This window comes from Xyrauchen texanus, chromosome 11 (assembly GCF_025860055.1).
Source record: "Xyrauchen texanus isolate HMW12.3.18 chromosome 11, RBS_HiC_50CHRs, whole genome shotgun sequence".
Classification (NCBI taxonomy): domain Eukaryota; kingdom Metazoa; phylum Chordata; class Actinopteri; order Cypriniformes; family Catostomidae; genus Xyrauchen; species Xyrauchen texanus.
The window spans coordinates 44871174-44887959 of record NC_068286.1 but is presented as its reverse complement, the minus strand read 5'-3'; the positions used below and the strand labels follow the sequence as shown (position 1 = coordinate 44887959).

At 39.2% G+C, this 16786-nt stretch overlaps 1 protein-coding gene across 1 annotated transcript in view; it reads right to left on the bottom strand.

The window, feature by feature from the left end:
- The window catches only part of dnah6 (dynein, axonemal, heavy chain 6), an 85277-nt gene that overhangs the window by 35186 nt on the left and 33305 nt on the right, over window positions 1-16786 (bottom strand). Inside the window, 17 exon segments of the mRNA XM_052137461.1 lie at window positions 946-1065; window positions 1067-1179; window positions 1381-1548; window positions 1820-2062; window positions 2664-2804; window positions 3019-3171; window positions 4017-4248; window positions 4408-4562; window positions 5885-5958; window positions 6855-7001; window positions 7699-7870; window positions 9411-9542; window positions 11671-11828; window positions 11959-12106; window positions 12239-12460; window positions 14359-14502; window positions 14831-15013. Of these exon segments, the coding sequence (XP_051993421.1) occupies window positions 946-1065; window positions 1067-1179; window positions 1381-1548; window positions 1820-2062; window positions 2664-2804; window positions 3019-3171; window positions 4017-4248; window positions 4408-4562; window positions 5885-5958; window positions 6855-7001; window positions 7699-7870; window positions 9411-9542; window positions 11671-11828; window positions 11959-12106; window positions 12239-12460; window positions 14359-14502; window positions 14831-15013 (2705 nt within the window).

The following is a 16786-nucleotide window of genomic DNA, read 5'->3' as shown; positions in this document are numbered from 1 at the left end:
AAACACTGCACAGAGAGGGAGGTGGTGAGACAGAGACACAGATGTTTAAGTCTCAGTAATGGCATGTTAAACAATCTTTCAATTTATGTCTTAATATTATTATAATGAGTAGCGCAACTACAGATGATGATGCTGATGATGATGGGAAGAAGGATGAGATTTTTGATTGATCGAGCACAGAGTCGTATGCTGCAGAGTCAGAGTATCTGATGATTATTTGCCCAGCAGATACTGAGTCACACTGCACAAGATGTCATAGCCAGAGGGGGTTTATGATGCGTACAGGCATGTTTCTCTGCAGCTAGATTTTATATTATATATATATATATTTTTTAATTTTTCAAATTTGTTCTGGTGAAGAAAGAAATTAATTCACACTTGGGATACCATGTGAGTGAGAAAATAATGAGAACATTTTCATTTTTGGATAAACTTTCCCTTTAACACAAAAAGTATTTGGATACTCTCTGGTTGTCAAACATCAGTGGAATATATAACCACACCTGTGGACACTCTGCTGGACACCTGTGTGAACTCGAGTTGATACAGTCAATTACTTGGAACAAGGCTAAATTGACATTTAAATACATTTGAATGTGAATAAATAGTCCAATAGTCAAAATTAATTTTGGGCCACTGCATTTGTGTTATTATACTGTATCTTTGAATAAAAACGCATCTGTATTACTGAATTCAATACATCTCTAAGAATAAGTACTGCTTAATTTAAGAAAATGTAATTTGTTAAATTTTTGGTGACAACACAAAGTAAATAAATAAATAAATCTACATTCAGGGTACATTGCAAAAGAAAATCAAACAGGAGATGAATTTCCTTTTAAGATGCATAACATATCTAAATCGTGAAATTAAAGTAGTGGAAGTGTAATTGGTTATATGTATATGTTATAAAGGTGTAATTAAACATACAAAGATTGAACTCACTTGTTATTAAGCAGGATACATACTGCCTCCATTACAGTCGTGACAAGGTCTGGTGGTTTGGTGAATACGCGGATCTCAGAAATGTCGGCTTTATCCAGAGAGTTCAGGGCCTTGTTAGCTGTCAAGAGCGGGTAGAGCCTCATCTAAATCCCGCTGTGCATCATCTGCAATGGCCTGAGTCTCTTCTGCCTTTACCAGAGCAAAAGCTTCGTCTTCCTTCACAACTCTACGCACCTACAGGTACAGAGATAGATAACGGTATGAAAAACTTAACTGTAATAATTTTTATCATTCCATAACATTATAAGCATTATGTTACAAAAATAATGCTAAATATATGACCACTTCTGTTTACTTTTTAGAGGTGTGGTGATTCCTGAAAGTAGTGAGAGGGAAATGGTTGTATTATTTGTAACCAATAAATAGAACACACACCTGGTCAGCTTTATCTTGGTCAACAGCAAGTTTCTCCATGAGATCATTGACATCAATTGATTTCTGTTTGAGCACAGGCTCCAGAGCAGAGAGGTCTTGCTTCATCTTATCAACTAGCTTATTTGTCTCCAGCAGTTTAGTGAGACCATTTTTTACACGATCTCGAGCCTGAGCAGAAAAACACAAATTCCATTTCCATGTTAAACATCTCTGCCTATCTTTGTGTCTACCTGGGACAACCAACGAGTAGAATGGGTCATCCTTTTATGGCCCGTTTTCTCTAAGAAATCATTCAGTTGAGCAATTATTTTGATATTTCAATAACAAGATAACAGCCTTTTCTTCCTGAAATGTATTTGTAAAGAGTGATTTCATATATAGAGTAAATCCACAATCTACAAGCAGTGATGCAACTCTGTAATGTAGCCTGAAGCCTCACCGCCTGCAATTGCAGTCTCTTTTCTCCCAGCATGCTCAGGTACAGGTTAATGAGCTCTAAATAGGAGGTTGGAGTGGTGTAGTAGTATCTGCGCAGTTCCGAATAAAATTGTTCAGCCATGTCATTGACGCTAATATGAATCTCCACACACATCTCTGAAAAACACTGCTTCATTTCTTCACTACCAAACTCCACATTCTGGAAGAATGTCTGGGACACAGAGAGCAGAGCTTCACGAGGCCACTAAGAGAGAAAAACAGAAATATAGAAAACATCACTGACAGCTACCGTATATACAGTATTAAATGAATGTCTTTGCAAATAGTGGCAAATACTGCCTGAGCTAATAAGTGTTAGGTCAGTACACAGACATTCATCACAGCCACGAACACAACATACACTCCTTTTAAAGGATACACATGAGAGAGAATGGGGAGTGGTCCTCCTTATCATCATAGTATACTGCTATCTGTCAGATGCTATTACTGGACAGATTGGCCTTGGAGAAAAGATGTACTCGTTTACTGATGTACATCAAAACTAGCAAGGGCCATTTGAGGACATTTGTGTATTTTCTTACAACCCACAATTTGCTTTACATTGTTTTGTAATTACAGAAATTATAATATAACAAAAGGGATGATTCATTTTAAGGAACCAGATAATTAACATTGAAACAGCATTGGTTTTTTTGCCCAACTGATTTCGACCCATGTACTTTTTGTTCCAATTATTGGTTTGAAGTAGTAGGAGAAGGTTTCCAACACAAGGACTGAAGATGCTGAAAGAAGTTGTTATATTAAAATTGTTATCTTACATTCACAGTGAGGCCGAAGAGTCTTACCTGTACAAACCAGTCGATGGTGCAGCAGTTAACAAGAGAGGGGAACATGCGGCAGCGTGAACGGAAGGCGTCGCCCACAGGACTCATACACAGCACTATGTGAAGCTTTTCGCGCACACGAGAGATAAAGAACTGGAAGACCTGGAGATAGAAAGTCATACAAACAGAAATTAGGCATATGACATATAGAGAGGATAAATCATAGAGCGCCTGAGTAAGAACAGTGAAGTTCTGCTCTTAGATTTCTTTTTATGGGTGTGTTACAATATTGGTTGTATTGGATGGATGGATGGATGGACACAGGTTAATGATGCCTAGTAAATGGTTAAAAATGTTTTTAAATATGTACAGGTACCTCATCCCTATTTCCCTCTGAGATGCCGAATTCTTTGGCCTTGGGGCTAATGGCAGCCAGCACCTGTTGCAGTTCGTCTTTTTCAAACAGGTTTGGTACTTCACCAGAGTTCAGCATGTTATTAATATCTTCTAGGAATTCTTCCACCACAATCTAAAATGTAAGAGAAAAACAACAGCATGGTGGAAACTGTTATTAAACAACATTAACAAACCCACCAAAGGTTAGAGTGGAATTTAAGAGGTCTGCTAGTAATCTTAGCATGTCATGATCATTTATGCGACATGAGAGAAATGGTGCCATTGTTGATGTCAAACATGTTGTGTCGTAATATACCAATTTTTAATATGAACAAGCCAGAATGAGATTTGAGAGCTATTCTCATCAGCTATCTCTCAGCTATCATTTGGTTTGGCACGGAATAAAGTGCACAAGTCATCTGGGCTACATTTTAATGTGTTTTCATGATGCTTTTTGTCCTTTTTGAAGCTTGACTGCCCCTGGTCACTGTATGCTTTCATAGTATAGAAAGGAGCATCTCATTCTGTGTTTGATAGAAGATAAAGAGTCATACAGGTCTGAAATTACATAAGGTGAGTAAAAGGTGAGTCTTTTATGGGGTATTAGTATGTTGTTTAAGCAATTTGAATTATGGGGACACTAGAAATATCCTCATAAACCACATTTATATCATAATACCCTTGTAATTGCCAGTTTGTAACCTGAACACACACACCAGTGAGTGTTGTTAGGAGTATAAACTGAAAGGTCACACACCCTCTAGGGGCATGTTTGAGAAACAATGTTTTTAACAGTGAGTGACTATCTGTCAAACACAGAAATATATCAATTCACTTCAGTCTAAGCAACACACACACACACACACACACGCACGCATGCGCGCGTGCGTGCACACACACACACAAACACTTTAAACAGCCATCAAATCAAATTGTCTTATTCCCATTAGTAAAGAGTAGATTTCTGTTTGGCTATACCTGAGTGTCTGTAAAGAGGAAGACCATGTTCTGGTCTTCTATGCCTGCCATTTTGTAAAGTTTACGCAGGTCTTCGTGGAAGCTATCATAACTATAACCACGGCTCAACTCGATCTGAAAGCAGCGGTAGCCACAAATATGAGCAGCCAGACGTGTTAGAGATTGTTTTCCTGTGCCGCCAATACCAACCAGAAGAGCATTGCCACGTTCTTGCCGAATCATGCGGGCGATTCTGTGGACAAAGTAAGAGATGGAGGGAGGCAAATGTCATTTGGATAGACAAACAGAACATTTCAGTAGTAAACTGACCCAGACAGCAAGACTGCATGTCTGGGTGATCTGACTACCAACTTTTGTGGTCACCAGTTGAACTGGCAAGCAGCTTGTTTACCTAGACACGTGTTCAACGGCATCTTGGAAGAATACAAGCTTAGTTTCCTTGGCAAAGGTGGTGTTGTAGTCATCCAGGTATTCCTGCAGCACTTGACGAATCTTATCCAAGTCTGTTAGATCCTCATAGATGCGGTCAGCCCTGTCTGCTCCAATCTGCACAGTGTTACCAATATACAACTGAATAATTTAATCTAAATTCAATGCACTGTCTTTACATTATAAAACTCAACAGACATTCAAAGAGATGAGTGATTGCCCCGTGTGGACAAACTGATAACATGATTCCAACATAAACTGCTGTTGGCTGTAGGCTAGTTATTGGCTTTAAAATGTAATTGAACATTAGGCTCTTTTTAAATGTCTATTCAATAACATACTCAACTAGCACTATTATGTCTTAAATAATATTGATTTGGAGGCTTTTCTCAGCACATCATGCCATTCATTAATTTAAAATTGCATTTGATTAAAAGCACCAGTAATTATAGTGCTGTATTGTGGAGAAAATAAATTTAAACACACAAATAATTAATCTACACAACATTAAAACATAAAACAGTGGTGTGGCAGGGTGCAGGGCGGGGCCGGGTAGTGATCCTACACACCCGGTCCCGTATTAGGCTAATCAAGCCTCTGAGAGGGATAAAGGTCGACTGCAGAGGATCGTGCGGGAGAGAGAGATCGTTTACGGACATGTCCGTCATATGTGTGTGTTTGTCTTTTGTTTAAGTTGTTAATTAAAATATTATTTACATTGTTAAGCCGGTTCTCGCCTCCTCCTTTCCCTTGAACTACGTTACACTGGTGCCGAAACCGGGAAGGAGGAGGGATACGCCGTTGTAGAGAAGGGGCTCCTAACCGACCACCTGGAGCGGTCAGGGCCACTGCCAGGGGCGGAGGAGTCCCCTACCAGCCGCTGAAACGCGGCGGGGTTTGAGACCGCCGACCACGAGCAGGGAGGGGCTCGCTGCCGACCGCCTGGAGCAGGAGAACCGCTGCCAGGGGCTGGGGAGACCCCTTCTGTTCCCCGAGAACGCGGCGGGGCGTTCCGTCCGCCAGGGGCTGGAGGTCTGCCTCTGATCCGCCCGGAGAGGCACGGCTGTCGTACGAAAGAGGGTGGAGGAGTGGCCGAGGAACAAGCTGCGGCATATCAGAGAACTGGCGAGTAAGAGTTTTTTTTTTTCATCTCTCTCTCTCTCCTCTCTCTCTCTCACTGCCACTCTGCGTTGGCCTTTTTCCGAGAGGGATAAAGGTAGACTGCAGAGGATCGTGCAGGAGAGAGAGATCGTTTACGGACATGTCCGTCATATGTGTGTGTTTGTCTTCTGTTTAAGTTGTTAATTAAAATATTATTTACATTGTCAAGCCGGGTCTCACCTCCTCCTTTCAATTGAACTACATTACAAGTGCCTACAGAATAATTCAAGTTACTGAATAATTCAAAACAGTCACAAAAATACCCAAAATATAGTTACCTTGATAAAATCTCCAAAAATGATTGGCTGCTTCACAAAGTACATCGGCTCTATGTTTATGCTGAAATATTTACCTGTTGGGCAAAAGGAACTGTTCAAGATTAGTCAGCCTCTAATGTTTACTGTTGCAATAGGGAGACAGATTGGAGGCAACAAACAAATAATAGATATTTCTGATAGCTTTGGCTTAGAAGTTCAGCCTATTCGATCCACCTTTCCATCAAGCCTTTCATCTTCTAAGGCCTTTAATTTTACAAACAATCTGTCTGAAAGTTTCAATCATTTTATAGGTGTGGGAAAAATCTGCTTAACTTTATCTACTGATATATGAAGATTAAAGGGTTAGTTCACCCCAAAATGGAAATTCTCTCATCCTTTACTCACCCTCATGCCATCCCAGATGTGTGACTTTCTTTCATCTGCTGAGCACAAAGCATCTTTAAAAGAATATCTCAGCTCTGTTGGTCTTTACAATGCAAGTGAATGGATGCCAACATTTTGAATCTCCAAAATCTACATAAGGGCAACATAAAAGTACTCTAAATGTCTCTATGGCTAAATATGGTTAAATCCATATTTTCACGTCCTCCTTCTGTTTTTGGTGATTTACATTCTTCGTGCATATCACCATCTACTGGGCAGGGATGAGAATTTATGATATAACTTAATTATTTATCTGTTTCTCACACACACCTATCATATCACTTCTGAAGACATGGATTTAACCAATCATATGGATTACTTATATGCTCCCTTCATGTGGATTTTGGAGCTTGCACCATTCACACGCATTGTATGGACCTACAGCGCTGAGACATTTCTCTAAAAATCTTCATTTGTATTCTGCAGAAGAAAAAAGTCATACACACTTGGGATGCCAGGAGCGGTGAGTAAATAATGAGAGAATTTTCATTTTTGGGTGAACTATCACTTTAACACTGTAAAAAAGACCTCAGGGGCAGGAGCTCACTGGCTATCTCAGAGATCATGGTATTGAAGTAGGTCTTATCCTCATTGTTGATGAGTCGATCATGGAAAACACGCTGACACTCGTGACAAAACAAACGGAAGATCTGTGTCTGATCTCTCACCGTAGTGGATTCACATTGCAGCATACCTGCACACACACACACACACACACACACACACACACACACACACACACACACACACAACACACACAAACACATGCATGAGCATAAAGTTATTTTTTCCACATTAATACAGATCAGTCTTCATTTTATAACCATTATGACCACTGGTAAAGAATGTAATGTAAAACCACGCTAACCAAGTAGCAGCGCTTCCTGTATTTCAGCATCATGCTATTATGTCATGTGACATGGTGCTCCAGAAGTTTAAACATTGAAATGAAATGATGTGTTGCGTATAGCGAAGTCAAAACACAACGTCCACACATGTGGGGTCACACAAGGTTAAACACAAGAGATGCTGTGTTCAATACAAAAAGGAGTGGGATGAAACATTCTTGCAATCTTATTATGAAAAAAGAAAATACTAGCAAGATAAAACAGCTTGTCTTGATCATATTTTTTGCAGAATGGAAATGTAAACAAGTCACTCTCCTTGGTAAACGGGTGCCTATATCAGAGTGCGTTGCAGCTAACTTTTGGTCACACTTACAGTGTGTCGATTTCGAAAATCATTGTGTTTATCATTCTGTATCCTTGTGACATACCCACCTAATTGAAATAAATGGATTGTGTTCTCTGAGGAAGTTTAAACTTCCTCAGAGAACCAATTCTGTACAATATCTTTGTATTTACAATGTCTTTGGTGCATTATTGTCTTACCCTGAACACATTTAGAGAGATCCCTAAGGTTGAAAACGTAGTGGGATTTGGCTGGTGTAGGCAGCAGGTCTACACTCATACGGCGGTAGATCTCAACAGCAGCATCAACAATGCTGTCTGCTGCCTGCTTTACTGCTGTGGAAAATTCACTGAGAAAACCACCCAAAATGGCCTGCAAGCATACACATACACACAGGACAGATGTTAGTGTGCACAGCACATGTATAGTTTACCATATCAAAACATCTAAGTGTAAGTTTAAACATCTACATGGACAGCTACGGCATTGGTCCGTTTCTGCTTGAACGCTGTCATTTCAGAACTCTGGAAATCTCCAACTATAAGGCTGTCCATTCTCTGGATAGCTCCATCTCTCAAGCTGTCAGTTCAGAACCATGGACAGCTCCAACTATAACACTATCCACATTTTTCTACATCCTGTGATGCTTTGCTCAAACTATGGGCGTTACAAACTCTTGTTTTAGCGCATTGTTAGATTGGCAGGTGAGGGTTGGTGCTTCCCTGCTGTCTGGGATGCATCAGGACAGTGTTTACACATCAAATGCAATGTGGTCACATGCATTTTTGACTACCTCTCTTTGTGGTTTCCAATCCAAGTTTTTTTTCCAATCACAAAACTTTTTAACCCCGTTTACCCCCGTATTTAGCACTGACCACTTCTGATCGAACCATCCGAAATGCATCTTAATATCAGGTATAAACTGTATAAATGACTGCAACTGAAGCCAACGCAATAGAATGACTTCTGGCAGAAGTAGCACCCACATTTGTTTCCCCAGTCAGACCCCCAGGAAAAAGGTGGATAGCCCAAGTTTCAAAACTTAGTGAACTGCCTTTCTGTCAATAGCTTCCACAGACAGACGCAATCAAATGCAGCATCCAGTTCATCGTGGAACCTTGCAAAAACATTTTGAACACTCTACATTAGCAGTAACCTCACACGTCAAAAAAAAATTACAAAAAAATAAAAACATTTTATCATATTGAATTATGTTTAATGATACTGTACTTTTCAGCATTGCATTAAATCATTTATTTATTTATTTATTAATCATTTATACACAACATTGTCCACCTTCTTGGATGACTTCTGTATTTCGTCGCAATGCATTCTGCGATTAACTCCTCTAAGAAGGATAATTGCAATACTGCTTCAGATTTTAGCTGAACAAAGGTCAATCATAGAATAGTAGTTATGCTGGCTACCTTTTGGAACAACTTTTCACTTCTTGAGTACAACTATAGGTACTTTTCCAAATTCAGATCATTTGCTTCTGAGCATGGTGAATGGTACCATTAGCATTTCCATTAAAACACAGTTTGGTTTGGTATGGATAAAAAAACGTTTCCCGTACAAATTCGAAGCACAACTGGTTAACCATAATCAGGACTGGAGAACCATGCTAGAGGAACATCTTTAGTGATGTGGCCACTCACTTTTGGTCACTTACCTAGTCAGTTCATTCTAATCCTGATTTTCCAATGGTAATGGTTCATCCTGAAGGTGTAAAAGTGGCTAAAGATGCCATAAAAAGCAGTGCAGGCAGGCAGGCAGCACACTAGGTTTTAGAACAGAGCTAAATCTGCCTTTTTTAAGTGACACATCCAGAGATGTTTTGCTATTAAACACAGCCTGTGACACCTGTAAATGCAATATATTCATTACAAATGAGAGAAACCATCTGTCTAACCTTAAAGATCTGCTTGAGGCTGTGCTCAGAGGGTGTTGGGAGGCACAGCATGCTGAAGTGGCGGATGAAACGAGGGGTTACAGGGTTACGACCTCCACCAGGAGGAGCACAGGCTGCAGCTATGGTCATATCCTTCAGGGAGGAGACAGACGAGGTGCATATCAAAATATCCAATAGACAGACTTAAACTTTTTAGGTACACTCTCATCAAACTTCTACTGGAAGAAATAAATATATTATTAAAACCCAAAATAAAAATGAAAGCTGTCCTGAGAGCTAACTTTAACGTTAACTTTTATTCTGTTTTCAAATGTAAAATCATTCAGGAAAATATGCTGTTTAATTCAAAGCTGTCATATCCAGACACTAAAGAGCTACACTTACCCAGATCGGTTTCTCCCAGAGCAAAGCTCACTTCAGTACCACAAATCATCCTTTCAACCCTCCACTTATTCTTGCCTCTTGTCACATTTCTGTTTTACATTTTGTCGTAATTCATATTTGAGGTTGATGAGTATCGAACTTGACTGCAAAGCCTACGCTCATATCAACATATTTCTCCATAACCTTGCCAAACTGCATAATTGCACTTGTTGATATTATGTAATTTTTTCTTGGCCTGTACATGTTTATGGGTGTGTAAGGCAGAGACTAATTGTGGTTTGCACCAATAAGGATTGAATTAAGCAGCGTTGTGTTGCACTACTTAATTTTAAATACACCATTTGTTCACACAACTTTTGAATTGTAAAAAGAAATGGCTGTGCACAAAACCATGCCATGGTCAATAAACGAGGTGCAGATGTTCCTCTCATTAGTGACGAGCAAAACGAAAAAGTCTTTCAGGAAGTGTCTCAGCTGTTTAAACACGGCTACCAATGGACCTACCAACAGCGTAGGGGAAAGTAAAAGTGACTACAGAACCATCAAGGAAAAGTGGAAGTGGTTCAACGAAATGGACGCTATCTAAACTGGCGAGCAATGGGAGGGAGAGTGCGCTGAACTCAGCCACGATGGTACGTTTTATTACGTTAACGCTATATTCTGCTTGAAAGCTTCACTTTATTTAGTTGACCAGCTACTGGAAAGCTTGCTTCTAAAACAACCAGGCAAATTTAACTGTTACACTTGTGTAATGTATGTGTAATAACCATGCAACAACTGCTTAATGCAGCACAATGAGCTAGTAGCTAACAGCAAGTGGTCGTGTTATTGTTTATTGTTTTGTGTCGCGTTTAAGATGATGTCACGGCAGTAGAGGTGGCGCAACTATGACTATTAGCCTATAATGAAACCCACGTTGAGGCGGCACTAAACAGCAGTGGAAAAGCAAACTCAGAAAAGTAAAGCGAGTAGAGTCAAGTCGAATTATAACTTGCAGTGGAAAAGTGCCATTAGAAAACTGATGTTACTATAATATTGGAAAAAGCACTTACCAATTAGCTTGAAGTGAAAATCAGCCTTCCTTTCCTGTTTAATTAATCAATCGCACAGTCATGCAGAACATCTCAGGTTTTTAAATCAAGAAGGATCTCTTTCTCAATGGCAATAAAAGCTGACTCTTCGCTTTCAAATTATGTTCATCACTTAAAGCATGATTGCGTCACTCAAGGCCAGCTAGAAGGCCTGGACTGGGACATATCCTAAAGACTACACCCACCAAGAACAAATAAATCAATCTGATTGGTTGATGAATCTGACAATCTGACATTAGATGTCTATTCACTTGCAATATTGAGGGATTCTGTAGAAATTCTGAAGGCTTAGCGGGGTGGAGATCAGACTCATGCGGTGCTTCGGCTAAGGAGCATGCGATTTGTGAAAGAGCTGAAACGCTTTGCTTATATGCATCAAGGGATTAATTCTGATTGGATAAAATTCTTGTTTTTTGCTGTTCGTTTGTAGATGAATTAGGAGTGGAAAGTGATTGAAAATGCACAGGCAAAAAGGTGAATGAGAATGAAAGGATGAAAAAATATTTTTAGGTTTGACATAAACAAAAGCAATATTTATCACATCAGTGGGGGCTACACTGGGTAGCGCTCTATGTTTGTTGGTGAATGCAAGCAATAGAAAATATATGTTTTCCATTACTCATTTTAGTACAGCCAAGTATTTATCACTCTACAAATCAAATAAGAGCTTCTAGCTCTCAAAAAACATAAGTTCTTCCGCTGTGGCCTTCCCAGGTTTATGTATTTCTGGCAAGGAAACATGATATGGTTGTATTTTAGTGTGTTTTTGTGTCCGTTATACATACATGTATCTCCTTCCAGAAGAACTTTTCTCTGTCATAAAAGCCACGGAAGTCCTGGAACTGTCTGAGCAGTTCTATAGGGGGCTGAGAGCCATAACAGTCCAGCTTTGGCATGTTCAGGTCATCCACAAACACCACCATCTTTTTATTAGCAGGAGCACCTGAGAAAAACACATAAACACACAGCTAATGATATTTAGTGAGACAATTTACACAATCCGCCTAATAAAATGTAAGATCTATTTTGTGCTATATGTTTGTTTTTATGCATGCTAGACTACCGTCCCTCACCCAGAATATTCTTTCTCTTCTTCTCCAGTTTTGACTCAATGATCTCCTGGGTTCTGGCTGATGAAGTTTGGGCAGAGAAGTTGATGTAGACAGGAACATAACCTGCCTTTTCTTGCACACTGTTTAATAGTGCGCGCGCCACCACAGACTAAAACACACAATATGCCTAGTAAGCCATTTCTGGTGGCTACCTAACACCACAAACAAATAATATGTAACTTTGCTGATTCACACACACTTAAGTCACATTAAACACATCATAAAACACAGGTCCACTTACTTTCCCTACTCCGGTGATGCCAGTAAAGAGGACGGAGTGATTAACAGACAGCAGTTTTTCCATCAGGTATCCATACCTCACAGTGTCTGTAGTGGGTACCAGCATCTCAAAGAAGGGCATTTCGCTGTTATAGCTAAAGGAAGGAATAATCTTCTCCCATGGCTCCAAACAGTTAATGTCAAAGTTCATATACACATTCCACAAATCACCTTCACTGGGCAACTGTGAGAGAGAGAGAGGAGAGAGAGAGAGAGAGAGAGAGAAATGAATATCCAAGTCTTCTAAAGTCATTCAATACACACAAAGCTATGAAATCTGTGTAAGATATAGAATATAGCACACTAGTCACATGGGGTCTGATCCAAAACCTAGTGAGCATCCTAGGTATCTTAATTATGCTGCCTCTTAAGATATCTTGTTACGTTTCAATGTAACTTTCAATGTACTATGGATAAGAGCAGCTATGACATTCTGATAAACTTCAAAAGGACATGAGGGTAAGTAAGAGAAGACAAAATATACATTTTGGGGTTTCCTACTCCAAAAAAACATTCACTGTCAAAAAGTGAGAACTAACTTCTAAGGTTTTAATTTTCCATCAATTAATGTGCTTCACAGTAAACGCAAATAATTCATTGCAACGTTAATCTCATAATCTTCAGCAAGGCAACATGATTGCAAGATCTGTCATGTGTGTAATGCAAGGTGAAGAACTGCAAAACATAGCTACAATGTCATTAGAGTGTTATTGTGTTTTTGCATTGTGGTTTCCACTGTAATTTGTACATTAAATGCAACTCCTGATTGTGTGAAAGACACAAAACTCCTGAGTTTTACCATATCAGTCTCTAAATGTATTCCTGTGAGCATGAGAGCGAGCATATGGGAGCGTGTGTTCTGACCTTCTGAAATTCAATGGCTTCTTTTTATCATCATTTTAACATCTGGAATATATTCCTTATCTCTCTCTCATAAATATTCCTCAGGAGATGTTAATGAATGTAAGAAGCACAGGAGATAGATCTAATAGAGCATAATGAGAGGAACAGCTGTCTTAAAAAATAAATAAAGAGTGATGTGTTATATATGTAACGGGAGCCAGCTGGTACATGCTGTGCAGTATGTCAACCTCACTTCCCTGGCCTCAAGAGGCGCACTAGACACTAGAGGCTGTAGCCTTTAGCCTCCTCATTAGCGCACCCACCTCCCCTGCCAGAGATGGCGGTTTGAATCCCATTCGGAGCAGGTCGAGCAGAACCGATTACATATAGCTTGGAGAACTTGACTTTAAGGGTCAAAGCCCATGGGGGGGTGCATTAGATATCATTAACTAACAACTTTTTTCAGTATTAATCTTGGTTAAATATAATTTGTAAATATACTAGTGTTTATTGTTAGTTCATGTTAGTTCATAAATAATTTTAACATATACAGCCCTTAATTTAAAAAATAAAATGTATTGGTATATGTAGAAATTAACAGTAAAAGAGTAGTTAACTCAAAAATGAAACATTCTGTCATCATTTACTAACCTCCATGTCATTCCAAACCCATATGTCTTTCTTTATTCTGCATTAAAAATGATTTTCATTTTCGCATGAACTATTCTAATTATTAAATGCTGTAAAATCCATAGCTCATTGTTAGTTCATGTTTACTATTGTGTTATTGTGCTGTCTTTACCTGCATCTACTGTACAAGATGCTATTAGAAAGCTGATATGATTGTCATAAATTATGCCAACAAAAACAGCAAAGGGGTTGTGTGAACATTTACAGAAATGTATGATGGTGCTTTATAAACCATTAAAAGAACCTTAAGATCAATCCTGTATTTAACGGATAACCAATGCTAATCAGCTAACTGGTGTAATGTGGTCTCTCCTCCTGGATCTTGTATGCACTCTGGCTGCAGCACTCTGCACCAGTTGCAGTCTATCTATACAACTCTTAGGTAAGCCAGTATAAAGTGCATTACATTCATCGATGTGAGAAAAAGTAAAAGCATGAATTGATTTTTTTGCATCATCAAGTGAAACAAAGGGTCAAATTCTCCAAAAATGTATCCATAAATGTAAGCAGACACGTCAGTGTTTGAGTTGAGGGTTGCATGAAATGTACCTTTGAATGAACGTTGTCATCAAACTGCTGCCTGACAAAGGTGTTGAATGTGTCCCAGTTGCTTTCAATCAAATTTCCCCCCACTGCCCACAGGTAGCAGAACACAAATGTCTGACACACTACACTGTTTAACTTACTGAACTCCTGCAAGCAGAAAAAAATACATTCATGAAACTAAAGGCAAACAGCAAAAAACTGCACACTATCATACTAAAGCAATAAGCCACAATATGATATTACAGTGTTCTCAAACTCCTTTAACCAAGGTAAAATCACTTAACCTTAAGGGTCTTAATAAAACTGTGGTAATAGATATTTGATAAAAGATAACATGTTCTATAAATTGTTACATTTATTCATATTAATAATCAAAATTTCTTCCTTTAACCACACCATCAATCAGAAGTTCTGAAGAAGCATTCTGAAATGTTTTACACTGATCCATTTGGCTGTGATCTGAGATGCATTATACCATGTTAAGTTTAGGGGATCCGGCACTGAACAGTAGCGATTCCAATAGGCAGCAGAGAGTGGTGACTTTGCTGATGTCCACCTGTGCAATGGCCTGCACACAGCGCTTTGATACAAACTGTAGACCCTTCTCCACATATCGTTCAAACAGCTCCATCAGATATAGACGTACAGTCTCTGTAATCTAAACACACATACAAACCACACATTACCCAGGTGCTAATAGTTCTACAGGTCTAAACACTGAACTGAAAAGCATTCTATTGCCAACCACGCTGAATGAATTGATGGTCCCCCTCTGTAATGTTTCCCTGTAAAATCCTTCCTAATGCTTCAACGGCAGTAGAGCCATGTGAAAACTATGCTTTAGTGATTCCTGATGGGTGGATTCACTAAAGAGTCGCACCACTTTTCATGCAAAAACCTGCATCTTATTCACAAAACAACCACTGATATAGCACAATGCCACAGCTATGTTGTGTTATTTTGTCACTATCGCTGTGGTGGGCCTGTTTTTAGATAAACAAAAATAGTTTTCCCTTGAAGGACCCACGTCACGTGGAACAGCAAAGGAGAGCAACGGTTGGTCAACAGTTTCACTAAATATTACATTAGGTTTCAGTTTATTTCACACCAAACCCCATCGTTTGCGTTCATTAGTCTCATGGAATAATTTATTAGACAACGGAATTATACTTTTGCATCCTTTTGAAGCTTGAAGAGGTGGTCACCATAAACTGCCATTGCATGACATCACTGAGCATGCATTGCAATTAACATTATGCAAAGCACACTGATTCCAGTGCGTGTATCAAAGTAGTGGAGCAATTCTTTACAGTCCCAACATGTCAGTATGCCTGATGCATCCTCCACAACCGAACAATAAGGGTCTGTTCCAAAATCTAGTTTGCGTCCTCTGCAGCATTTTAAGACATCATAGGTGCGCTCCCAACGCAAAGGCTGGTCTAAAAGATAACTATGCTTAACTATGCTGCCTCTTAAGATACGTTTTGGAATCGTTTTGGCCAAATTTTAATGAGGCCGGTGGGTTGTAAAGAAACAACACAGGATACAAATATATTTTTGGACGGTTTTATTCTGACGGCTGTTGGAAAAAAAGAGAAAAAAACAGCGGTCCACGGGGTTCACTTAATTGGAAAACACTTTGTGCTGTAAATAATTAAATAAGATATGATTAATTCTAAATTTTATATACCTAGTCCTCACATGCGTAAAACGTGGTCAAACTCCACACATGCAATCCATATGCATCCTTCAAAAATGATCCATAACTAACACTCAATTTTAACATATGACTCTTCTGAACACATATTTAATACAATTATATTATAAGCATTTTGTGTAAAAATTTGATATTTACCCAAGAATTCTCAAATGATGCACAAAACCAGGAGCTCTCTCGCACAATGTTTGTTTTCACGTCTCTAACAGCACAGAAAGTGTGTCACAAATATCTTATAGGGGCCACGTACAGTTAAATTACATGAAATTTCTCCACTTGGTATTCATTGGTACTCCATTATGGTAGCATCATATGTATCCAAAGTTTGAAATGAACACTCACCAACCGACAAATGTGGGTAAAAATGGCCGTGGCGGGTAACTCGTTCACTCTTTTTTTAGCCAATTTGGCGGGTGATGTTTTTTCAGGGTTTTACCTGCATTGAAAATTCTGTGAATGTCGGGTGACTTGGAGCTGCTGCTGAAGGAAATTTAATGGTATGCATGCCTCTCATAACTTACACACGCATCTGTGTGGGGGCGAATGAAGCGTGCTTTCAAGTGAACCGCCACAGCACACACCAGCGCACTCCAGATATAAGATCGCCAGATTTGCATGATTTGATCGCGCTTCACTCAATATTGCAGCAGCCGGTGGAAAACACAAAACTTATATGACCCATTAGAATTCTACAGAGAACATTCTAGTATAAAA